Raw genomic sequence first — 27,283 nt, 5'->3', positions numbered from 1 at the left:
GAGTTTATCTTAATCTCAGTGAATCCATGGTAAGTATCAAAAAAACCATGAGTTTATTTTACTCTGTTTGAGTTTATGGTAAATATTAAAAGAATTTATAATGATTGTGTCGGGGAAACAAGCAAAATTTCATGTCTTAGACATAATAAAATATAACAATTTAAGGTAAATATTTATAGAATTCATGAGTTTATTTTAATATTATGGTATGTATTAAAAGAATTCATAATGATTAAAAGAACTACGGTGATTGCGTTGGAAAAAAAAGCTTTAAAAAACCAAAATATATAACAATTTAAAGCAAGTATTAAAAGAATTCATGAGTTTATTTTAATCTATTTAAGTTTATGGTAAGTTCATAATGATTAAAAGAATCACAGTGATTGTGTTGGAAAAAAGCCAAAAGGTCGTGAAGACACGTAATAAAACATAACAATTTAAAATTTCAGGACATGAATGGAGGGCTCGGCGGGGATGGGCAGGGGAGCGCTGGACGGGAGTGAGGAGCCGTGGCGCAGAGCAGGGGAGCGCTGGACGGGAGTGGGGAGCCGTGGCGCAGAGCAAGGGAGCGCTGGACGGGAGTGAGGAGCCGTGGCGCAGAGCAAGGGAGCGCTGGACGGGAGTGGGGAGCCGTGGCGCAGAGCAAGGGAGCGCTGGACGGGAGTGAGGAGCCGTGGCGCAGAGCAGGGGAGCGCTGGACGAGACGAGTAGCACTCATGCAAAAAGTGGCCATGGATCCATAGATGGAGAACAGGGTTGGTTGGCGAAGGCGGAATGGAATTTTTAATTCTGTTTGTTAATTTTGCAGAGTCAGTTGGCCATGGAGCCATAGATTTGGTTGAACATGGATGAGTTGTGGAGTTTTGAACATAAATTATGCTGTTATATTGTTTTTGGTGTTATTTTTTTTCTTCACTGAACATGGCCATGTAAATGACTTTGATCTGTGTCAATTTTTTTTTTTTAAGTTTTTTATTTTTCTGTTTTGTTATTTTTTGTTTTTTTGAATGTTTTTTTCCTTTTAAATTTAATAGCCTGGAAATTAAGGCAGATCCAAAGTAGCCCAACTGACCCAAGGCAATGGAAGGTATGTCTGATTTTATTTATTTTATTTTTGGAAACAAATAAAAATGTTATTTCAACTTGGAAAAATGCCAATGCCATTTAACATTGACAAATTATGTTAAATTAGAATGCATGCTATCCTTCAAATTAGGCATATATGTAGCAGCCGCCTATAGGCTGTTACATGAAGTGGAAGAGAAAAGTATACCTCATGACTGCAGGATTTACAAGTTACGAGGATGCTACTTTGATGGGGTCCTCCAGAAACCAGACAACGCCACTAAGCTTTACCAGAGATTTATGAGAAGATGATACAATGCGGCTTTCCTCCATCCACGCCTACCACATGCTCATGGAATTGTATTTCCTTGATGCAGATTCCACAGATGAAATGGGCGCAGGCTAAGGCAATGGAAGGTATGCCCGGTTATCTTTTCTTTTTATTTTTTTCCTTTTTTTATATTCGTATGTTAACCTTCAAATTGTTTGCTGAAATACAGGAATATGGCTGCCCGCTGGATGCGGCTGATTATACCTCTCTGACACAGAGAAGTTGGAGGAGGCGTATAGGCTGTTAGAGGACACAGAGAAGTTGGAGACAGTATAGGCTGTTACAGGAAATGGAAGAGACAGGGATACTCATTCACTGCCGACTTACATTGCTCTCATCAAAGTGATGGGGATCCTCCAGAAACCAGACGAGGCGACTAAGCTTTACGAGAAGATGATCCTAAGGCAGGTTCCGACCCACCATCCACACCTACAACATCTTCATGAAATTGTATTTCCTGGGTGCAGATTTCACAGTTGCTCTGTGGGCGCATGCGAAGACAATGGAAGGTATGCCTGGTTATTTTTGCTTTTTTTTATATATATTTTTTGCTTTTTTATAATTGTATGTTAACATTTGTTGAAATGCAGGAATATGGCTGCCCGTTAGATGCCGCTGTCTATACCTTTCTAATCACAGGCTATGCCACTTCAGAGAATTTGGATGAAGCGTAGAGGCTGGTACAGGAAATGGAAGAGAAAGGGATACCTCACGATTGCCGGACTTACTCTCATCAAAGTGACGGGGTTCCTCCAGAAACCAGACGAGGCCACTAAGCTTTGTGAGAAGATAATCCAATATGGCTTCCAACCCACCATCCACACCTACAACATGCTCATGGAATTGTATTTCCTGGATGCATATTTCACAGATGCAATGGGCGAAGGCGAAAACGATGGAAGGTATGCCTAGTTATCTTTTGTTTTTATATTTTTTTCTCTTTTGGATTCAATGGGTTGGAAATTAAGGCAGATCCAAAGTATGTCTGGTTTCATTTATCTTTTATATATAAAATATGTGATTATAATGTGATTTGAAGACGATGGAAGGTATGCCTAGTTATTTTTTGTTTTTATATTTTTTTTCTCTTTTAGATTTAATGGGCTGGAAATTAACGCAGATCCGACCAACGAACATAAACCCTAAAACCACATCTTAGCTAAGGACCAAAAATTGTAAATCCTAAATAGCCCCTCTCAATTTAAAAAAACATACATTCCAATTTGTAAACGCTAAATAGTGCCTCTACAACAAATCACATTATATATATCGTCAAGACAAGTGTGTGTGAAATCACATTATATATATTGTCAAGACAAGTGTGTGTGCATATATATATATATATATACCCTTTTGACTCTCCAGAGTCCAAACATACTTTGCCACTTCTATTGTTTCCTCAAAATTTACCACGAGCTAACCCGACACTAGTTGAGATGGTCTATTTAAATATTAGCTGGCATCTTGTCAATATTCCCCCTCTCCCCAAAAAAAAAACACTTCAATCTAACTTCCTCTAACAAGAAAATTGTTTATACAATAAATTCTTCCACCAGATTTGCTAAGAAGTCAAAGAGGGTTATTCCACTAGATTCACAAACTAGTCAAAAAGGGAAAGGATTTTCATTTGGACTGAACCTTGTACATTTCTTTAGTGATATTCTAACATTCTTGCTTGTAGTGACAATTTTCTTTTAAGAGCTCATTTGCCTTCTTATTTAGTTCCCTATAAACATGCATAAAGGTGATATGCAAATTTAATTCTCACCTCTTTAATTTTATCCATGATCGAGATCAAGATCAATAATAAGTTTTCCAGATTGTGATCCCTTTTGTCTATTCTGTAATGTTCTTGGATTCCCACAAAATTTCAAGGCTCTACCTTAGATGCAATTTTCTTTTTTTTTGTAAACAAGGTAGTACTTTCTATATTTACTTTTTTCAAAATTTACAGTCCCAAGACATCGATTAACCAGCCACTTGCCCGAAGGAAACCAGGTGGCCATCGATTAGCATTGTATCCATTCCAAAACATAAATAAGTTCATCATCAACAACTGTATCTCCCCAGTACCTCTCTCTAGTCTTGAAGACAAAAACATTCAAAAACTGTAAACAAAACTAAAAACCAACTACTCCTCATCTGAGGAGGTGATCTGGAAAGTTGCCTGCTCTTCCGGAGTCATCATCTGTTTGCCTTTGTTCTTCGGCTTTACCCCTGGGCTTGGGAGTTCTTAGCCCTACTGAAACAGTTTCCATTTTAGCTCAGACAGAGTTTGCTCAATGCGACCCAATGCGAGATTGTTCCTGTAAGTTTGGATCTGGATGGTTGCCAAATCCTTCATTATCTCCCGGTTGACCTGTTCTGGTTCTTTGTTTCGCTCCTGTCGGTTCTCCACTTCTCCTTCCATGTGTCCCTGATGGACGGTCATAGCTCGGGCGACTATGTGTTTCATGATCCAATAAAGTTGCAGAGTTCTGGTATAGAGAGATTGTCTGCCAGTTGTAGTGCCTGGATCATGTATCATTTCTTCCCACTCATGTAGGGGAAGGTTTCTACCTTGAAGATTTTGTCTTAATTCACGTTCCCAGCTCCAAATCTGTTCCTGAATTTCTTGCGTATTTGCTTTCATGTAGGCATCCACAAGTTCCTTTATCTGTTCATCTGTAGATTTTTTGCCTTTTTTCTAGCCCCTACTGTTTGTTTCCGCTTCCTGCTTGACATTCCTTTTGCTTCTCCTGGGCGCCATGTTTTTACTCGGCAGTTTCCTGGTGCTCTGGTTCTTCAAGATTGCTTGCTGGGTTACAGTTGACCCTTCACTGTGGTTTAGCCCTATCACAGTATAAACACTATGGTCAGTTTTGTCTATTGGGAGCAAGTACTTGGAGGGGATAGCACTACTACCCCTCCTCCTAGGTTCTTCCGAGTTGTGTCTAACTCGTAAATACATATCCAAAGCCTCTCTAAAGCTCTCCTGGCCCAAGTTTTCTTTGATGAGGTTTACTTGATTATAATTGGTGTAGATTTGCCGGGCCGCGCGGGCTGCCTTGTAATCCATACCCCTCCCATTTCTCTGAGGTTTTCCTGACCCCCTTCTTGTTTTGATTTCCACAGCTTCAGGGTCCCCCTCCCGTTTTTTTCCTCAGTTCTTGAGAATCTGTGGAAGGGATCTTCTTCCTCACTTGGGTGTTCCAAGTTCGCCTTACCGAGGGCATAATCTCAGGGTTTGGCATTCCAGGGCCTTCCCATCTGTTGCAGGGGTCAAGGAGTATTGGGACCTTCTTTTCCTGTGAACCCTTCGCATTGCTATTATAATTTTCCTTTCCAGCCATGGAGTCGCATGGTTTTCTCCCGACCCAAGCTATCTTAACTTGATAACTGAGTCTGGGGAGATGCAGACTATTCCTATCTATCTGCATGCCTACGTTTTTCTTCATGTAAGAATTTTTATCCAAGTGAAGGGGAGAAGAGTTCACATACCCGTTAGTCTGGAGCCGCTGTTCTCTCTTCTGCAATTGTCTTTGGCTGTCGACGCGTTCTCTCTCGCCACCTTCCTTCTCCCGCGTCCACATGCAACATGCATGGACTCCCTTAAACTTTATTCTTTTAACATTCTTCTGTCCTAACCTTACCTCCAGTTGTCTCCATTTCCGACGATCCGTGGCGCGCTTTCCGTCCCACTTTCCTTGGGATGCTGCCCAAATGTCTTGTCCTCCGTGCTTCATTTATGACTACCTTCTCCCGGCTGCTCTTGCCGTCCCTGTGCTGACTCCGCATTGCCATCTGGCTTTCCTCTGCTGTCTCTTCTCAATCTTGTTGTCCTGTTCTCCCTGTGCCCACCTCCTTCCATTTCTACTCCCACGCTTCTCAGGATTATCCTTTCTCTTTCCTCCTCCGTCATCCCTGTCCTTTCCATCCTTTACTCCGGTCTATTCTGTTCCATGGATGATCTTTGCTGATTTGCCTGCATATGCTTTCGTCTTTCTTCCCTCCTCTCAACGTCATTCGGGTTCTCTAGTTGCCTCTGATCTGCCTCGATGGCCTGTTCTATTTGTTTCATTTCCTCATTCCTGTTGAGCTCTGCTTCTCCCATATCTAATTGGCACTCTCTGTTTCGGCATCCCCAATTCGCAAGGAGATCCGCCGGGGCGTTTCCTTTCCTCTTCACATGGGACGCGATAATGTATGCCAGTCGTTGAAGTTGCTTTTCGACTTTTGAAATTACCCACGCCATCCGTCAGCTTTTGCTTAGTTTTTCTGCATTTGTTCCTTGTTGTAGTTGTTTTATAGTGTCAATGACTAGCTTAGAATCCCCTTCTCTTCTCGTATCGCTATCTCCAGTCCTCTGTTTAATGCATGGTATTCTGCTTCATTGTTGGTAGCAGTGCCGCAGCCCATTGCATATACCCTTTTGATCCTTCCTTCTTCATCTCTGAATATCCCTCCTATCCCTGCCTCCCCTGGGTTGCCTTTGGCTGCCTTGTCAAAGTTTAGTTTTGTGAACCCTTGGGGGGGGGGGGTTCTTATAACTTTCTTCCGCTCTTACCTGTTCTGCATCTTGTATCTTCCTTGTGCTACTTATATTTCTTACTTGAATTTCTAGTCGGTTCATGATGCTAGTTTCCATGCCTTCTGTCTTCCAATCTTCCTCTGTCCAATTTCCCAGAATTATTGTTTCCCTTATATTCTCCATAATTTGGTTCTAGATTTCCTCTGTGTCGTTTTTATCTGTTCTGAATATTACCCTGTTTCAGGCTTTCCATAGATTCCACAGGAAGAATCCAATTGACAAGTTCCAGGCATGGTTAAGGATTACATTTCGGTACGGTTTGCTACTCCATGTTTCAATTGTTGTTTTAATGCTTTCTAACTTTCTTTCTGTAATCCCAAAGATTTGTTGGTGCTTTTGCCATAGGATGTTACTTACATTACAGGAATTAGCAACATGTTCCATAGTTTCCTCTTGTTGTTGGCATAGCGCGCAACGTGAGCATCCATGCGTTCCTTTCCGTCTTAGCTGATCCCAAGTTAGGGCTCTGCCATGTAGCATTGTCCAGGTAAAAAACGTCACTTTTGGCCAGGTTTTTGATTGCCAGAGTCTTTTCCATTTTTCCATGTTTGCATTGCCCGCTTCTTTTGTTTTCAGGTGGTATCCTTCTGATATTGTAAACATGCCTTTAATTCGTTTGCCCCATCTTATTATGTCTGGTCCTTCTTTGATAGCTATTTTCCTAGTTTCCAGTTCTTTTTGATATGTATTCCATTGCTCAGTTTCTCGGGCTTCAGGTCAATCACTTTTCCTCTTTCATTGTCTCCGGTAGCTGTTTTGGTTCCCTACCCAGTAGTTCCTTACTAAGTCGTCCACTATTTGGGTTGTGTACTGTTGTACTTCTTGTAGCTGAGGAACTTGACTCAGGATACCTCTTTGTTGCCACCCTTCCTGCCAAAAGTTTGCTTTATTTCCTTCCCGAATTTCCTAGAAGCTGTTGTCTCTTATCAGAGCTCTGTTCATATTAGCTAGGTTCCAAATAGCTGAGCCTTTTTTTTCTATCAGAGTTCAGAGTTTACCTTCCGGGGTCCGTGCTATTTCATATTTTTGTTTCCACAATTGTTTTCAGAGGTCATTCCCTCCTTGAATCCATCTCCACCATAATTTCGCCCTCATGACATGGTTCAGAATGTTTGGGTCTCTAAGTCCCAGACCTCCTTCTTGAACCGACTTGCTTAACCATGTCCATGAAAGCAACGCCCATTTTTTTGTTTTGTTTGCCCCCTGTCATAGAAATTTTTTAAAAATTTGCACCATTTTCTGACATATGGTCTTCGGGATTGCTTGACTTGCCATTTGGTAGATTGGCATAGCTTGGAGGACTGATTTTAGGAGTATGAGGCGGCTCGGTGTGTTGAGCATTCTAAATGTCCAGTTTTCCATCCTTTTTTGAATTTTCCTTATCAGTCCTTGCTAATTCGCTACTCTATTGTGCTGATCGCTCAGTTGAATTCCTAAATATTTTGTAGGGAATTTCCCAATTTGGAACCCCAAAGTTCTTGCCAGAAAGGCTTGACTCATTCTTGGTGTGTTGAAGAAGAAGATTTCAGTTTTCTCTTTATTCACTTCCGTTCCTGAAGCTTTATTGAATTCTGTTAGGATCTCCCTGAGTTTTTTAGCTTCCTTAAGGGTTGCTTGGCTGTACATCATCACATCATCCACAAATTGTTGGTGTGTGATAGTTAAGTCCTCTCCCCATAGGCTGAGCCCTTTGAATTCTCCTCTTCTTACTTTGTCGTTGATTAAGTGACCTAGGCCATCTGCTGCTAGGATGAACAAGAACGGAGATAGAGGGTCTCCCTGTCTTAGGCCAGGGGTGGGCATGAAAGTTTCCGTTGGGGTTCCATTTAGAAGGATTGACATACTAGGAGTGGATATCATGGACAAAATCCATGCAATCCATCTTTCATCAAATCCATAAGCTTGCAGAACTTCTTGTAGATATTGCCAACTGAGTTTATCATATGCCTTTGCTAAGTCAAGTTTGATCATCATTCCTTTATTTCCAGTTTTCTTTAGGGAGTAGATCACCTCTTGCGCGACTACCATCCCATCCACTATCTGACGACCTTTCACAAAGCCAGTTTGTTCTTTTGCTATCAATTCTGGGAGCAAAGGTTGTAATCTTTTTACCATTATGGTAGCCATGATTTTATAGATTACGTTGCATAGAGCTATAGGTCTAAACTTATGGGGTTCTTCTGCTTGGTCTACTTTTGGAATTAAGGCCAAGAAGGTAGCATTCCATGCTGGGTGCATTCGTTTGTGACTTCTTGATTCTTCTACTGCATTAACAAGATCTTTTTTCATGAACCTCCATGTTGCTTGAAAGAACTCCACTGTGAAACCATCCGGCCCAGGGGCTTTGTTTTTCGCCATTGTCTTAATTACTTCCTCAACTCCCTTTTCCGTAATCACTCGAAGCAGCACAAGGTTCTGGTCCCTACTTACTTTTTTGGGAATGACTTGTTTTATCTTGGCTATCTCTTCATTTCGGTTGCTTTGCGGCTCTGTCAATATGCCCTTGAAATGTTGGATTAGTAGGTTTTCCATTTCCTCTTTTTGAATAACTATGTTGCCTTGTTTATTTTTGAGGGAGAAGATTCGGCTGTGCTGCCTGTGTTGCAACATTGCTCGATGGAAAAGCCTTAGATGCAATTTTCAGCAGCAACCAAGAACCTAAAATTTATACTCTCTCAAATATATAACCAATTTGTTACTTTCCTCCTATCCCACAAGACACCAAGAATTCCTTGACATGCTACATCAAAGTATCCCATGCCTTTGATTTGTCGATATTAGGATTTCTTTAAATTTTGGAATGTCATAATTTATCATCAACCATAGGGCCCACACAACTATTTAACACAAAAATTTATGTTTTGCTACTATTTTCTCCTTATACCATACCTCAAAACAATTAGATACACTCTCCCCTTTCCATTTTCCTTTCCTAGATACACTGCCAATTTTTTATTCTTCTTTGTTCTCTTTCATCTTAAATTCATAGCACCGTTTTGTTTTATGATATCTTGCATGGTTCTTTTCATCCTTGGTTCCACATGGAGTTAGAGTTTGTTGCATTTGCTATGCTCTAATTTTTAAGTGTAGTTTTTAAAGATAATGATAGCTTATAATTGCCTTTACAACATATATGGACCTCCCTAATTCTTGGTCTATTTCATTTCCCAACCTATTAGGCCAACGATTGTCCTAGGAATGGATAATATTTCACTAATGCCTTGGATGGTTCCTCCCCAATTTTTAGTCTATCTCTTCCCTCAACCTTTTGCACCAACCATTTTCCTTTGAATGGATACAAATTTCACTAATGCCTTTTAGATAAGTGAGGCCCCTCCAAAAGCCTTCACTCTCTTTTTGGTTTTGCAAACTTTTTCCATGCAAACAATGATGTTCCTTCCCTTTTTATTTTTCCTTCCACAATGAAGCCGAAGTACTTTTTTCTAACATTCCTTTTGTATGTAAGTTAAAGAATGTTAATAAATAGGTATCCCCTCCAAAACTAGTTTGACAAAATTTAGCTTGCATCCCTTGGATAACCATCGGTAGCATAACTTAGTCATACATCTAGTTCCAATCCTTGAATTTGTAGTTAGTAGGCTTTAGGCAAAGCCTTGAAGAGCAATAAAGATTTATGAACATATATCCTTGTGGCCTTATTGTATAACTCAAGGATCTCTTTATCCTTTTCTACTTCCCTAACTATTCCCAGGCCAAATAAAACCACATCATCTACAAATAGTAAATGGGATAAGGAAAATAACTTCTCATTTTAATACCCTTTTTAGTACCTTCCCTTTTAGATGCATTTACCATTCTATTTGAACATAGTGTGGAAATTTCCAATGCAAAATAACTGAATGAAAAACATAAATTTCACCATTTTTTATTACAGGTTTCTATGATCTTAATCTTGTGAATTTTCAGCCTTAGGGTTGTTATGATATATTGAACAAAACAACAAAAAGTGAGGAATATTTCAATCTTCAACTAGCCAATATTCTAGGAAATCCAAAGAGATGAATTTGTTTTTCTTTGTGAAAATACTCATCCAAATGAAGCTCATTGGGTACTTGCGCTCATTCCAAAAAATGGTATATAGGGTAAGTTAGGTTTTGCATAAGCTCAAGGCTTTATCAACAAAGGGGAGCCTTCTCATGCTGCCTAATGACACATCTAAAGAAAAATCCCAAATCTCCCCTCATGTGGACATGTGGACCAAACTATCTTTCAAAGGTCACCCTAGCTCCAAATTTCTTCTCCAAATGTTGAAATTGTGTAGCCTTGGGTTCTAGGCTTGTGAGGAGAAAACCCACAAAAAGAAGAGTTTGTGGACAAGGCACCCAAAGTTTGGAGTTTTGGACCCAATGGAGTGAGTTTGAAACCCAAGAAAACGAATATTATAAATTTAATTCTATTTTGACTCAAGTAGGCTCATGTCGGCCAACAAGGCCAAGGGACACACCTCTTGGGATTTCACACCCCTTGAATAAGTATATATAGAAGCCAAAGGAAAGGCTAAACCATAAGATGAGAAGTAACTTCACTTGTGTGTGGAAGAGGAGCAAGGAGCCACAACTTGCAAGTAAAGACGACTGAGTTTTTGTGGTTTGAAAGGAGGATCGAGGCATCTATTTGGTGTAGCCTACCTGCAAACAACTGCAAAAGGGTAGCAGACAACCGCATCATGGTCGTAGGAGGGCCGCGGGAGGGTTGCATGCTTGTTTCAGGCTGGTTGAGTGGAAACAGAGTAGGCCAAGGTCTGTTAAGGTTTGTGGCAACAAGATAAAGGATGTTTGAAGGCTCTTAGGTGCCCAAGAGAGTAGGCAACAAGGTTTGAGTGCTGCTACAATGAGGGAAAAGGTGTTGGATCCATGTGTTGATGGAGGCAAAGGTTTAAGGGGGGCAGACCTAGTGCCAAAAGAAGACTATTGGTGGTTGTTGCAAGCAAGGAAAACCAATAGCAAGGTAAAGAAGCTCACCTCAACGAACAACAGGTAAGCAAATTGATTTGTGAAGCAAAGGACTATCTTCATATTTTTTTGTTGGGGATGAAAGCCTAAGGGACTTGGCCTCAACCCTAGGTTATTGGTCATAGGATTGACCTGTATTTTGACATTGTATTGGGGATTCTAAAGGGCCATGACCCTTGGTACGAGATCCCTAATGTTTTCTTATTGAAGGATTAATAAGGAACAAGTTTTGGGCCATAAGTACTTGTGTACTAAATCGATCTCATTGCTATTATCTTTTCGTTGTGCAAGTCTTTTTGAAGTTAGGCATTGCTAGTGTGTTTATGTTCCTAGCTATAAGACATAGACCAGACCTTGGGTGCATGGAATTCTAGCATGGTATCATAACTACTTTGAAGGGTGGTTGGATTAGAGTGTGCACATGGATCAACTCTAAGAGGGAGTTGAGTCGACTTGTTGTTGAAGGAAAGACAACATGTCAAAAATGATTCTTGGCTTGAGGTATGAGGATCGGTTACATGGACTGTCCAACTAAAGTCTGTGGAAGGAAAGAATCAAGCTAGTATTGTTGGTGAATGATCTATTGGAGTTTGCCGACACGAAGATCATGTTGCCAACTGATGTGGTTGAGTTGGCTAGGCATAACAAGTCGGATGCAAATGCCAAGTTAATCATACTTGATGGAGTCAAGGATCACTTGATACCTCATCTCACCGAGAAGAACATTGCATGGGATATGTGGGAGGCTCTAAAAGCTTTGTTTCAAAACAAGAACGAGAATCAGAAGATGGTATTGAGAGAGAAGCTTAGGGACATCAAGATGACAGGTGGAGAGAATGTGACTTCGTATCTTACAAGGGTTCAACAAGTTTGTGACGAGCTTAGTGCCATTGGTGATGATGTTCCAGAACTTGAGTTAGTGAGGATTGCCTTGAAGGGCTTCTTAGAGTAGTGGAAGCCATTCATCAAAGGATAGTCTCACGAGAGAATCTCCCAGATTGGAACATTTCATCTAAGAGGAACTTTGGGACAAAGATCTTCATAAGAATACTAATGATGAGAATCTTGCTCTTGTTAGTAAGTTGAAGAAGGGCAAATGGAAGTTCAACAATGGCAACAAGAAGAAAGACTTGAGCAAAGTGAAATGTTTTGCATGTGGCGAGTTTGCTCATTATGCGAGTAAGTGTCCACATAGGAAGAAAGGAGACAATGAGAAGAAGTAGGAGATGGCAATGGCTGCTCTAGCTACAATCGAACAGGATGATTTCTCGAAAAGGTTCAATGAGGAGTTTTCTCTGATCTCTCATTTCTCAGGGAGCACCATTCGTGAGGGTGCTTGGTTCATAGATAGCGGAGCGTCGAAGCATATGACAAGATTGTGAGAAGTATTTCATAGCCTGATCGAATGGGACTGATATACACGTGAAGATTGGTGATAAGAGTCAGAAGGAAAGCAAAGGAATAGGAACTGTACCATTCAGGATAGAGTTAGGAGGGTTGCTGTGAGTCTAGGATGTACTAAGGGTACCGAAGGTCAGGTGTAGCTCCAACCTGTACTTCACCAAGCACCAACTTGGTCAACTTGAGGACTCCAATCCTCTAGGGATCCAACCCTCTATTCTGGCTTAGGCTCCAACATGGTCTTCGTGAGGACTCCAATTCTCTAGGGCTCCAACCCTTTGCTTCAATTCTTCAAGATAGGTCAATGGTTTTTATCAAGGCTCCCAATATCTTCTGCAAGAAGCCCTGACAATGCCTTCAACAATTCCCTCAATTAATCTTCAAAACACTTTTGTTCATCAATGACAACTTTAGTAAGTGTCACAAATACTCTTCATGATACCCAATCAATCTTCTCCAAAGTTAATCCATGAGGGCTTTCAATCATGCTTCTTGATTGCTCATCAATGACAAGTTTAGTAAGTGTCACGAATACTCTTCATGATACCCAATCAATCTTCTCCGAAGTTAATCCATGAGGGCTTTCAATCATGCTTCACGATTGCCAAGAATGCCTTCAAGAACTTGCTTCTACACATGTCTCCAATAGGTAATAAAAGCTTCTGTATGGCTCTCCAAGGTGTGCTCCAACAATCCTTTAGGATGTCTTCACTAAACTTCTTCAAAATACTCTCCAAGATCTCCAAGGTTCCAAAGCTCCAAAAATAGACTTGAAAGTTGCTGAAGAAACTTTCAAAGGTCTAGTTGCTTGCTTCAATAAATCCTCGATAATGACGTCTCCATAATGAATCAAGGATGCCTTCAATTATCCTTCAACAAGTCTCCTAAGGTTGCTCCAACACGGGTTTTAGATACAATCCTAGGTTTTCAATAAGTCTCAACAAGCCTTCAAACTATGCTTGGTTCTACAAGGCTTCAACAATGCTTCAAGGTGTCTTACTAGTGTTTATGACACTGTTCCATCATCCAAGTTCTGCACTTAATACTGTTTCTTCAAGAAAGACTTTGTTGTAGACTAATAACAAAGATCTAAATCAAATTTAATTTGTAATAACACTGTCTCCAAAGAAGATCTGTAAAGAGAATCTCAATGTTGTGACTTCAAGAAGGTGTCACTATAGATCCAAATTTGTTTTCAAACGTGGCACCACAGATCCAAGAAATGCCATGATAGATTTGATTTGCCTGTCTTTTGATGAATGGCCACAAGTCTGAAGTGTTTCCTCAAATCTGAGTTGCCTGTCTTTTGATGAATGTGCACAAGTCCGAGTTAGTTGTCTCCATAGGTCACAGGTGTGCGTATTCCACTTGTTAGGGCACCAAACAGACTTGTTCAACCCTCCAATTATACTTCAACAGTCCGCTAGATGTCTGCGACCTTCCCTTCTTAATCTCATGCTCCCACACACTGGTGCCTAGGCTAATTTCTAGCCCTGAAATGGGCCTCACGACACCCTTCTATGGCACTGAACAAGGCTCAGGCCTTCTGCAATTAGCCAAACAAACTTTGGCCTCTAAATGACTGTCAAACCATGTACAAATAACCGAGAATTGCCTTTAACTCATGTGGCCTGCCTCTGCTCCTCCTCAGCTAAGTTGCAAGAAACGTTGGAGAAGGGTCCGTTTCCGGCCGGAAACGAAACGGAAATGAGGAAACTCGTACTGTAAGGCCTGGAAACTCGTTTCTGGTCGTACTGGCCCATTTCTCGAGGAGGAAACGTGGCCAGTATGGTCGGAAACACGTTTCCAGGCCATATGGTGGAGTTTCCTCTTCTAACGTGACTTTTTCTTGTATTTTTTTTTTAGTTTTTTTTGCTTCTAATTTTTTATTGGACGACTAAAATATCTCCAGGATGCTTCTAGATTCCTCTCAAGTTATAAAAAAGAGGATTTTTTGAGTGAAACAACCTAATGTTCAAGCCTATGGCCCTAGTGTTGATATGCATTTCATGGTAATGTTAAATTCTTAAAGTAAAGTGACAGTTTTAACAATACCATGAAATGACTTAGGATGTTTGAGAGTGGTTTCTCCCTCATTGGATTTCATATGGAGAAAGTAGAATTTTAGATCTCACTCAAAATCTAGCAGACTATTTGTTTTTCAAGGTTTCAAGATTGGGGGGATTGCAATGTTTCGATTGGATTTTCTCATGTACTAGGGTATGGAACTTGTATTTAATCAAGAGAACCAAGCCCTCTATGCAGGGGAGACTCCCAATAATCAAGAGCACATAGGGTACTAGGGTATGGAACTTGTATTTAATCAAGAGCACTAAGGTCGTTCGACTATGTAGGAGGAGACTCCCAATCAAGCACGAGACAAGAAATTAGAAATTTCTCGTGGCTGATTTTGGATATTGCTATTTTCATTATGTGATCATTCATGAGTAAATGTGATGTAAATTTAGAGAATTATAGTTTATGCATTGACAATTGACAATTTAATCATAATGTAATAAATTAGAATGTATCATATATGCTTTATGATTGCACATATTTCTTAAATGTCCTAATATATATATATATATATATATTGCGTTTCCCCGTTTCCAAAATTTGGGGGGGTCACGTTTCGTACCCGTGCCCGTTTTGGAAACTCGTACCCGTTTCCCTGTTTCGTGCAACTTAGCTCCTCAAACTTGCCAAAGTCACAAAAAGATCCACAAATTATCCTCAAACTTACTCGGCCTTGTCTTTCTTGAATTGCGACTGCCTCTGATGATGTATTTAATGCAATGATGCACTTTGGACATGCTCTGCTCTTCACTTTCTTTTTATCTCTGTCTTTTCTATGCGATGTTTATAGGCTTGAGTTTGCTTTTAGTTCCTTTTTGTGTATTCTCTCTGAATCACACTCCACCAAATTAGAGTTTAAACATATATTTATACTAATTTGATTTTGTTTGAATAGTCATGTCCCTTGGGATGGAGGGCTGACCTGAACCTTTGTAGGTTGACTTGTGTATTAGACTATGTTTTTTATTATATTTAAGGAGAAACTGACCTGTGCATATATCATAAGGCTACTACAAGTGGTGAGCGCTTAAGGCATCTTTAATTAGGGCTTAAGGCATCTTTGTTCATTAGGATTTGCATTCACTTATCATGCTTTATTCATCATTCATTATTGCGCCTTGCTATCATAGGATATCTTAGGGGCTTAGGATTCCAAACACTTTAAGGCTTCATGATTTTTCATTTAGGACAAAAATGCACTTAGGTCATCATCCATACATCAAAGACTTTATTCGTTTTAGGGTATGCTTCAACTAGGTTATGCCTCAACTTGGGTATTCATCAAAGGTTTGTCATGTGTATTTAGCAAGGCTAGGACTTCATATAAACAACTAGGGTTTAACATTATGACTTAGAGCTTCAAACAATTTAGGGTTAGGGTTTTGCAAGCTAGGGTATAAACAACTATGGTTTACAATAATTTAGGGCTAGCATTTCTAAGGCATACAGTTTAGGGTTTCATCATCTTCAACAAGGGTTAGGGTTTCATCTTCTTCAACAAGAGTTTCATCCACTATTAGCATTTAGCAAATATATCTAGGGTTGGGCAATAAGGATAGGGTTTCGTCATATGGCTTCATTAATGCATTTGGTACCCAAAGTTGTCATCTTCAACGATGGTGGGGTTTCCTCCTTGGCACCTAAGGTTTGCAATCAACACTTAGGGTTTCATCTAGGGCATGCTTCAACAATGCACTTAGGATCAATGTTTTAAGACTCCGACTCCGACTCCGACTCGGTCGAGGATCGACTCCGACTCCGACTCCGAAACGGTAATGACTCGGTCGGCTCGATTTCAATGACTCGGTCATTGTAAAAAATACATTAAATATTTTTTTTTTATAAAAAGACATAATTTTAAAGATTTTAAACATAATTTTAAAGATTTTGATTCATGTTTCCAAACACACAACGTTATAATATAGATGGAAGACAACATATGATCAAAGTAGGCTCATGAACCAATCCATTATATCAAAATGGTACCCAATGGCAATACATAGTCAACTGTCATACATGATCGAAGACTCAAAACAAAAAACACATAACCAAGGAGGCTAGAAATGGCCTCTACAACAAAAGTAAACTGTGACGGTGACCAGACTCCAGTACTAGTACTACAGTACTACTGGGCCACTGGCTAGTAGCTATTGTCAGAGGAGCCAAGATCACGTCGATCAATCTCTGGATCATCATCATCAGAGTCAGACAGGGGGCCCCATGGCTCCTCCTCATCATCATCATCCCCAACTGCAACTGTAGAAGTGGTACCACTAGCAGGCTGTGCAACTGCAGCAGATGCAAGCTGAGATAGAGTAGATATGCGGCTGCGCTTCTGTTGTGGCTGAGCAGAGGAAGCACCTACAACTGGAGTCCCTGCTGGCTGTGAGACTGAGGCTGGTGGATTGGGATCTGCATTCAACTGAATAGGCTGAAGTTGAACAGCATGTTCAAGTTCAACTGATGTCTTCAGATCTAAATCTAAATCAAGATCGTCATCAGGATCAAACTCTGCTGGACAACTCTCCACTACCCAATCTGATGTTGGATCAATGTCTTCCAACACAATGGGATCTGAATCCGGTCTTTTGTTCAGCAAATGGTTTCGTCTGAGCCGGAGGTTGTATTGGACAAAAAATAGATCATTTAACCGTTTTTGATCCAAACGGTTTCTCTCCTTTGTGTGAATCCTCTCAAAGACAGCCCAATTGCGCTCACACCTAGATGCACTGCAAGTTTGACTCAGAATACGAATTGCAAACCTTTGCAATTCAAGACAATGGCCACCAAAGGCCTCCCACCATTGTGCTGCAAAAAACATAGGAGTGTAATGAGTTAGCTCAACAAAATTACAAATTATATCTAACTTTCAAATTATAAACGATTTAACAAACTTTAAAAAAAAAGTAAAACTATTAAGAATTTGAAAATTGAAATTTTTGTTTACCTGGCTCATCTGCTTCTCTTGCAATCTTTGCTAGGTTCTTCCCAAAGGTACCTGTTGCATTGCTGAAGATATTGGCCTGTCGGTGTATCTCCAGCTGATCAGACTCCAATGGGATCATGCGTTCAGTGCAATCAACTAGTCCATCTCTGACCTCCCCCCTCAAAGCTCCTGACTCCTTAGCTTTATAATGATATCGTGGGTTCAAAAAATACCCAGCTGCATGTATAGGGCGATGGAGTTGATTGTTCCATATTTCATCAATGATTGCCCAAATGGGCCCATACTTTGCCACTCTATCCTTGTATACCGTCTTTATTTGCTCTTTTGCTTGATCCATAGCCTCATAAATGAAGCCCATAGCCAACCTTTCCCCATCCACCAACCGCAACACCTTAACTAGTGGCTTAGCAAGCTTCACAATCTCTGCTGCCTTTCTCCAAAAAGTTTCTTCATGGACTTTCCTTTTCAATTCTTTGCCTTCTGGTTTGTTAGACCAATTGCTTTGATTCCATTCATCACTGGAAAACATCTTTTGCAAGTTTCTATGTTGGGAAAGCATAGATTGCAATGTCAAAAAATGTGTAGCAAATCTAGTGATGGCAGGCCTAATAATATCCTTGCCCCCAGTGTGTTTCCTCATGAGGCTCAAAACCAATGTATGATTGTAGATAAATTTTGTTATGCTTTTGGCATGATCTATAGTGTTTTTGACCCAATCTAATTTTCCAATATCCTCAAGCATGAGGTCTATGCAATGTGCAGCGCATGGGGTCCAAAATATGGTCTTGTGTTTTTCCTCTAACAGTTTACCAGCAAGAACATAGTTAGAGGCATTATCTGTGATGATTTGAACAACATTAGCCACCCCCACCTCCTCAACAACCTGATCCAATAGCTGAAACAACAAGTGGCCATCTTTTATCTTATTAGATGCATCAACTGATTTTTAAAACATGGTTCCCTGTGGGCAGAAGACAAGAAAGTTTATGATGGTATGGTTTCTTTGATCAGTCCATCCATCTGACATGATGGTACACCCTGTTCTTGCCCATGAGTCCCTGAACTCTTGCAAATACTAATTAATGGATTGAATTTATTTCTGCAAACGAAACCCCCTTAGCTCATGCATAGTAGGGCCTTTGAAGCCTTTTCCAGCAGCATGTATGGCATCAAACATAGGCTCATAATATGGTGAACGAGCAGCATTAAAGGGGATATCAGCATCATACCACCATCTAGCTATGTAATCACAAGCAGTCTCCCTCAATTCTTTCTTCCAATGGTCATCTAAAGTGGGCTGCATTTGAGTTTTACTAACTTCAGGACCATGTGCATCTGATGGAGAGGAGGGAGTGAAATAACTTTTGATAGTCACATCACCCTTTTTCAAATTCATTCTACCCTTTCCCTTATCTTGAACAAAACCAAAAGACGGAGGAACATATCGGAAAGCGTTGGATGCCTCAGTTTGAGGGATAGAGGAAGAACCCTCAAAATCATAGTGGGGGTTGGTAGCCATCATTTTTTGTATCTCCCTCTTCCTCCCAATTTCAGCCTGTATGTCTTTTTGCCTAGCCTTATCTTCTTTAAATTTCTCAAAGCTGGCCAACAAATTCTTTCTAATCTCCCCAATTTCTGGTGAGGTACATGGGGTAATTTGGCCTCTAATCACTGCCAAGTGTTGTTTCAGCCTATTAATGCCCCCAGAACCTTCCTTAATATTCCTATGGAAAAATTTGCATTGCATTTGACTATCAACCATTTCAACATATGCCCAAGCAGGATCTCTTGCTCTAGGTGCCATTTTTTGACTAGGAAATGAAAGCAAACAATCTGAAAATGACAAAAAAAAAACATTGATTCAATGTTCATTTATTTGACAAAAAACACTCTCTAAGCTTTCTAGATATGCACCTAAAATTTACTAAGCAAAAACAGATTTATAGAGGTGGAAAAAAATACCTCCAGGCACAAACTGCCTCCTCAAGCTTGCTCCAAGAATCAACTCCTCAATGCTGCTCCAAATGACTGCCCAAGAAGCTCCTCACTCCAGCTACAATGCTCCTCCAAGACTCCTCACTGCTGCTCCAAAACAAGCTCAAGAACTGCTCAATAACTCTCAAAGAAGACTCTCACTCAAATGCATAAGACTGCTGTGAGTGAATGAGAGCACTTGGGTGTGTTAAATAGGGTTTGGGAGGGGGAAATAGACCCCAAAAATCATTTAGCATATTCAAATAGCTGTTTGGGGTCCAAACCAAACATAAAACAGTTAAAAAATACATTAAAAAAGCTATATTTGTTTGCTGTTTACGCGCCTGGGCCGTTCCTTTGTGACTCGGCCGAGTCATATCGGAAACGGCCGGGTTGGCCGAGTCATTGAATGACTCGGCCAAGTCATGGGTGACTCGGCCAACCGGACCGTTTCCTAGGCCGGGTCACTCTCCAAGCTTCTGAAACGGATCAAGCCGGCCGTTTCGGTTTCGAAACGGCCGTTTCTTAAAACAGGGCTTAGGATGCCATTTTTTTGGCATCAATGACAACTTTATCCATCATAGGGTGCATGGAATTCTAACAACAAAGGGGTAGGGGGGGTTTCCAAAGTGGACACACAAACCCCAGTTTTCAAACAATCAACTTCTCATGACCTTAAAGCACATATATAGGGGCTTCAACAAGCCATGTCTAAACTCCAAGGTGGACATTTTTGTCCTCCACAAACCGACAAGTGGATTCTTCAAACATCATCCAAATTGGACATTTTTGTCCTCCACAAATCAACAAGTGGATTCTTCAAACATCATCCAAAGTGGACAAGTGGTTTTCTAATCTTCTTTGCGTGCAAACATGTAGGCTGGCCTAATCTATTTGGGGATAGAATAAGCTCTCCAATTTTCTCATATCTAACTAAAATTTAATCATATTGGAGTTGGCCCTAGGTCATATAGGGCGGCCAAAGATCTACTCGCACTTCAATCTTGCATTTTAAATTCTTGACTGATTTTAACTTCTTTCTTGACTTGTTGATGGCAAGCTTCTATGCTGCATCATCTATTCCATTTTTATTTTAATTATTCCAAAAAGGTATTTTGAGGACTCCTACAGTTCCCCTAGACATTGATGTGTAATATCTAGCTTCAACTTGGAGAGAAGTGTCATTCTTGGAGGCACTTGAGAACCTTAGAATCTCATCATCCAAGAACAAAATCCGCATGCAATAAATATGTCCTTGTGTGATCAGCTTTGAGATTAAGGTTTTTGTCATTGTGTTTCTATAAAACTGACCTTCTTCCCTAAGATTTGCGATGCACATCTTGTTACAACTTGCACTGCTTAGATGTGCTTCCATCACTGAGTGTTTTCCAAATGGTCTCTCAAAATATTGACTGCTCATAGGCAATTTTCAGCAAGTTAAGGGTGCTGCTATTTCACTTCTAAAATATCTTCATCTATATGTTTGGCATCAATAGCTTAATCTCTAGGGCAATTTGAGCTGTTTTGGTCAGTTTGTGTGCATAAATCTGCCCCTGGAGTAGCAAATCCATCATTAGTTTATATGAGGGTATAGGTGCCCCTAATCATCGCCATAACTGCCACCAAAATGTGTTTGTGAAGGTCTGTCCTCAAAATCTGTCTTCAAATATAATTCCAAGCTGCCAGTAGTTCTCTTATATTCGTCTTCTAGGGGACCAGGGCTGTAGTCTCTCACATGAAGTTTGTCAAGAAACGGCCCCTCATCATGGTACTAGTCATCAAAAACTGATGCCCCACTGAAACATATTATGTATGTCTTTTCCCCATTCTGTTTAAGGTGCACAAATAGATAAGAGCACATATGGTCATCAAAATTGTTCTCTTCCGGGTTAGTGGTACCTTTAGTGGATCCAACAACATTGTCTTCATGGGGAGCCAAGACATCTTGCTCTAAGGATGTTTCATCTCTATCAAGACCCTTGTCATCATCTTTTTCGCAAAGTTTTTACATAATGTTTTGATCCAAAATCCCCTTTTGATCAGCGTCATCTACATTATAACCAGAGTCTTCAAAAGGATTATGGGCTGCCCTTGCTGCAGATTTGTGGCAATTATATCTTCTACACTGTCTTTGTGGTGGTGTTCAAAAGTGTCTTATTCAAGTTCAACAATGTCTTTATCTCCATTATTGCTGCCATAAGATTTTTCTTTTGAGACAACAAAGACATCATTAATGGGTCCAACAACATTGTCTTAATGGGGAGCCAATACATCTTGCTCTAAAGATGTTTCATCTCCATCAAGACCCTTGTTATGTTCATTTTCACAAAGTCGTTCCTTAATGTTCTGATCCAAAATCCCCTTTTGATCAATTCCATCTACATTATCACCACAGTCTTCAAAAGGATTATGGGGCTGCCCTTACTGCAGATTTGTGGCAATTATCTCTGACACACTATCTTTTTGGTGGTGTTCATTTGTGTCTTCTTCAAATTCAACAATGTCTTTATCTCCATTATTGCTATCACATTTTTTTCTTTTGAGACAACAAAGTCATGATTACATTTTGGAAGAAACCACAATCTTTCTCTTTTATCCAAAGTGTGCTTTCTTTCAAGGAAGTTAGATGGACCTTTGTTTACATTACATTGATGGTTATCTATGAAAAACACAAACAAAAGGTCCATTTCCATTTTTAATCCCCATACAACTTGCACATGAAAATTTAAATTTGAACATAAATGCAATTTGTACCCTTTTTACAATGGAATTAAAAGGAGTAGTCAATGTGAGATGTCAAATGCAATTGAAAAACAAAAAGGCAGGCAAGATTTTCAGCGCTACAAAGCTATACAACAACATTTATCACAATAGCAGCTATATCTTTAATGCCTATTTTAGAATTTGGACCAAGAACTTCTTTATTGGAATTACTTAAATGTGCTGTAGATGTGATTTAGCCTTTGTTCTGATCAAAAATCCCCGTTTGATCAGCCTCATCTACATTATAACCAGTGTTCAAAGGGATAATGGGACTGCCCTTACTGTAGATTTGTGGAAATTATCTCTTCCACACTGTCTTTGTGGTGGTGTTCATTTGTATCTTCTTCAAGTTCAACAATGTCTTTATCTCCATTATGTCTGCCAGAAATTTCTTCTTTTGAGACAACACATACATCATTAGTGGATCCAATAACATTGTCTTCATGGGAGTCAAGACATCTTGCTCTAAGGATGTTTCAACTCCATCAAGACCCTTGTTATCTTCATTTTCACAAAGTTGTTCCATAATGTTCTGATCCAAAATCTCCTTTTGATCAGCCCTCATCTACATTATAACCACATTCTTCAAAAGGATTATGGGGCTGCTGCCCTTGTTGGAGATTTGTGGAAATTACCTTTGTGACAGTCTTTGTGGTGGTGTTCATTTGTGTCTTCTTCAAATTCAACGATGTCTTTATCTCCATTGCTGCTGTCACAAAAATTGTCTTTTGAGACAACAGAAACATCATTACATTACGTTTACCTTACAATCACTTTGATGATTATCTATTAAAAACATGAACAAAATGTCCATTTCCATCTTTAACCCCCATACAACTTCCACATGAAAATTTAAAGTTGAATATAAATGCAGTTTGTACCAATTTTACAATGGAGTAAAAAGGAGTTGACAAGGTGAGATGTCAAATGCCATTGATGTACAAAAAGGCAGGCAAGAATTTTAGTGCTCCAAAACTATACAACTACATTTATCATAATGGTAACTATATCTTTAACATTTATTTCAGAATTTTGGACCAAGTTATTGGAATTTTTTAAATGTGCTATATATGTGATTCGCCCTTAATATTGGATCTATGTCTCCAATTGGTGTAGTTCTGTGACCTTCCATTCCCTATAGGTTTGGTCAATAGTCTTGCATTTTTAGAAGCTGAATTGGTTCATATGTCTGCTTGAATCCGAAAAATTAGAATCAACTGAATGATTCTGCAACAAATGCCATGTTGTAGACTCATATATAACAATATCACTTAAAACATAACCATGCGATATCTAATTTATGAAGGAATCGTTCCCAGGCATGTAAAATTAAGATATGGTGGACAATTTTTGTGGAGGATAAATATTAGAGTTTGGCTGGAGATCTACATTATAAGTTATAACCACATTCTTCAAAAGGATTATGGGGCTGCTGCTCTTGTTGGAGATTTGTGGAAATTACCTTTGGGACAGTCTTTGTGGTGGTGTTCATCTGTGTCTTCTTCAAATTCAATAATGTCTTTATCTCCATTGCTGCTGTCACAAAATTTGTCTTTTGAGACAACAGAAACATCATTACATTACGTTTACCTTACAATCACTTTGATGATTATCTATTAAAAACATGAACAAATGTCCATTTCCATCTTTAACCCCCATACAACTTCCACATGAAAATTTAAAGTTGAATATAAATGCAGTTTGTACCAATTTTATAATGGAGTAAAAAGGAGTTGACAAGGTGAGATGTCAAATGCCATTGATGTACAAAAAGGCAGGCAAGAATTTTAGTGCTCCAAAACTATACAACTACATTTATCATAATGGTAACTATATCTTTAACATTTATTTCAGAATTTTGGACCAAGAACATTTATTGGAATTATTTAAATGTGCTATATATGTAATTCGCCCTTAATATTGGATCTATGTCTAATTGGTGTATTTCTGAGACCTTCCATTCCCTATAGGTTTGGTCAATAGTCTTGCATTTTTAGAAGCTGAATTGGTTCATATGTCTGCTTGAATCCGAAAAATTAGAATTAACTGAATGATTCTGCAACAAATGCCATGTTGTAGACTCATATATAACAATATCACTTAAAACATAACCATGCGATATCTAATTTATGAAGGAATCGTTCCCAGGCATGTAAAATTAAGATATGGTGGACATTTTTTTTGGTGGATAAATATTAGAGTTTGGCTGGAATGTTGCTTCATAACCAATAATTGTAAATAGCAAATCCACCAAAGATTGTTCTTGGCAATGATGGGTGCTATGCCCTTATAAACCAACCAATGTCAATACCTTCCTCCCACACAAGTTGCCATTCTTATTGAGTTTCATTGGTGTTGATGTTTGTAACTTGGGTAGGTACTATTGGATTGGAAGAAGTGTCTATAGGTGTGCAATAGCCGCCCGAAGTCTCCTTAGCACACTTGAGCTACTTGCTCAAGTGTGAGCAAGTTGTTTATGTAACTTAGCCTAAATCTAACTTTGGAAATGCACATAATTAGATTTTGGCTGGAATGTTGTTTCATTACCAACAATTGTAAACATCAAATCCACCAAAGATAGTTCTTGGCAATGTTTGGTGTGATACCCTTATAAACCGACTAGCATCAATACCCTCCTCCCAACAACATCTCAAAATAGAGCCATACAATTGCCATTCCTAGAGTCTTAATGGTTTTGATATTTGTAACTTGGGTAGGTACTTTTGCATAGGCCTAAGTTTTTATAGGCGTACAAAAGTCGCCCAAAGTCTCATTATGATACTTGAGCTACTTGCTCAAGTGTGAGCAAGTTGTTTATGTAGCTTATCCTAAATCTAATTTAGGAAAAACACATAATTAATTATGTTGGCTATTGAGCCATTAATCTCATTCATTGATCTTAAGTGAGGTGAGATATAATGTCAATCTTCAATCACTTTGGAGATTATCCTCAAACTTACTCCGCCTTGTCTTTCTTGAGCTGCGGCTGCCTCAGATGATGTATTTAATTCAATAATGCACTTTGGACATGCTCTGCTCTTCACTTTCTTTTTATCTTTGTCTTTGCTATTTGATGCTATAGGTCTAAGTCTGCTTTTAGTTCCTTTTTATGTATGCTCTCCGAATCACACTCCACCAAATTAGAGTTTAAACATATATTTATACTAATTTGATTTTGTTTGAATAGTCATGTCCCTTGGGATGGAGGGCTGACCTGAACCTCTGTAGGCTGACTTGTGTATTAGACTATGTTTTTTATTATATTTAAGGAGAAACCAACTTGTGCATATATCATAAGGCTGCTACAAGTGGTGAGAGCTTAAGGCATCTTTGTTCATTAGGATTTGCATGCACTTATCATGCTTTATTCATCATTCATTATTGCGCCTTGCCATCATAGGATATCTTAGGGGCTTAGGATTTCCAAAACTTTAAGGCTACATGATTTTTCATCTAGGACAAAATTGCACTTAGGTTATCATCCATACATCAAAGACTTTATTCATGTTAGGGTATGCTTCAACTAGGTTATGCCTCAACTTGCATATGCATCAAAGGTTTTTCATGTGTATTTAGCAAGGCTAGGACTTCATATAAACAACTAGGGTTTAACATTATGACTTAGAGCTTCAAACAATTTAGGGTTAGGGTTTTGCAAGCTAGGGTATAAACAACTAGGGTTTACATTAATTTAGGGCTAGCATTTCTAAGGCATGCAGTTTAGGGTTTCATCATCTTCAACAAGGGTTAGGGTTTCATCTTCTTCAACAAGAGTTTCATGCACTATTAGCATTTAGCAAATATATCTAGGGTTGGCCAATAAGGATAGGGTTTCGTCATATGGCTTCATTAATGCATTTGGTACCTAAAGTTGTCATCTTCAACAATGTTGGGGTTTCCTCCTTGGCACCTAAGGTTTGCAATCAACACCTAGGGTTTCATCTAGGGCATATGCTTCAACAATGCACTTAGGATGCCATTTTATTGGCATCAATGACAACTTTATCCATCATAGGGTGCATGGAATTCTAACAACAAAGGGGTAGGGGGGGTTTCCAAAGTGGACACACAAACCCCAGTTGTCAAACAATCAACTTCTCATGACCTTAAAGCACATATATAGGGGCTTCAACAAGCCATGTCTAAACTCCAAGGTGGACATTTTTGTCCTTCACAAATCAACAAGTGGATTCTTCAAACATCATCCAAAATGTACAAGTGGTTTTCTAATCTTCTTTGCATGCAGACAGTAGGCTGGCCTAATCTATTTAGGGATAGAATAAGCTCTCCAATATTTTCATATCTAACCAAAATTTAATCATATTGGAGTTGGCCCTAGGTCATATAGGGCGGCCAAAGATCTATTCACACTTCAATCTTGCATTTTAAGGTCGGCTTGTGCAAAGATATTAATGCAATTGGTAGATGAAGTTGACTATATAGGTCAATCTTAATATCATTTCTCTTCATCGCAAGGTGCATTTGGCACTCTGTTCTACAACATCTATTTGAGGTCAGGTTGCACTTTTTTTGTCTTCACCTTGTTTCAGACTGTTTCTCAACCCAACAACCTCCTTCAAGAGACCTTACCAAACATAGCAAAAAATATACCAGCATTGTCAACCATTGTTGTTTGCTCTTGACTTCAGCAGCTTAAGGTCATAGTAGTAAAGAAACTACTTTGTTGCAGAATACACACAATATAATAGTAGATCAGTTGTAGTTTCCATTTTAAGGTTAATGACAATGTTGGATGCTGGATGAGCATTCACAGCCTTAGGACATGATTTCAATGTAACCTCTTCATCCCGTATATATATATATGTATATATTGTGTTGTTTAGCAACTCATTTAGGAAAGGGTAGGCACAAATTTCAGTTCTCCAAAACTATACAACATCTATCACAATGGCAACTATATCTGTAATGTCTATTTCAGAGTCTGGACCAAGAAATTCTATTTTGAAATTATTTTAAGGTGCTATATATGTGATTTTCCCTTAGTATTGGATCTATGTCTCCAATTTGTGCATTTATGTGACCTTCCATTTCATGCAGGTCTGGTCAATAGTCCTGCATTTTTAGTAGAAGTGCTTTATTTGCTTGCTTGAACCCTACAATTTTATGATCAACTGAATGATTGTCCAACAAAGGTCACGCTGTAGACTTAGACACGACAATCA

At 39.3% G+C, this 27,283-nt stretch overlaps 1 protein-coding gene across 3 annotated transcripts in view; it reads left to right on the top strand.

Moving 5' to 3' along the window:
* Window positions 1-450: 450 nt before the first annotated feature.
* The window catches only part of LOC149253065 (uncharacterized), a 57,213-nt gene continuing 30,380 nt past the window's right edge, over window positions 451-27,283 (top strand). For all 3 annotated transcript variants that reach the window (XR_016267042.1, XR_016267041.1, XM_089459866.1), the window contains exons 1-3: window positions 451-1,482; window positions 1,566-1,905; window positions 1,987-2,298. Coding sequence is in view for 1 of the 3 variants with exons in the window: in XM_089459866.1 (XP_089315992.1) it covers window positions 2,039-2,298 (260 nt within the window). In the remaining 2 variants the exon portion in view is untranslated. The remainder of the gene's footprint in view (window positions 1,483-1,565; window positions 1,906-1,986; window positions 2,299-27,283) is intronic.

The sequence above is a fragment of the Pinus tabuliformis genome, chromosome 7 (assembly GCF_031772625.1).
Source record: "Pinus tabuliformis cultivar Carrire ecotype Pingquan chromosome 7, CPIR1, whole genome shotgun sequence".
In the NCBI taxonomy this organism is placed as follows: domain Eukaryota; kingdom Viridiplantae; phylum Streptophyta; class Pinopsida; order Pinales; family Pinaceae; genus Pinus; species Pinus tabuliformis.
The sequence above is the reverse complement of the archived record's forward strand: the minus strand, read 5'-3'. Positions and strand labels throughout refer to the sequence as shown.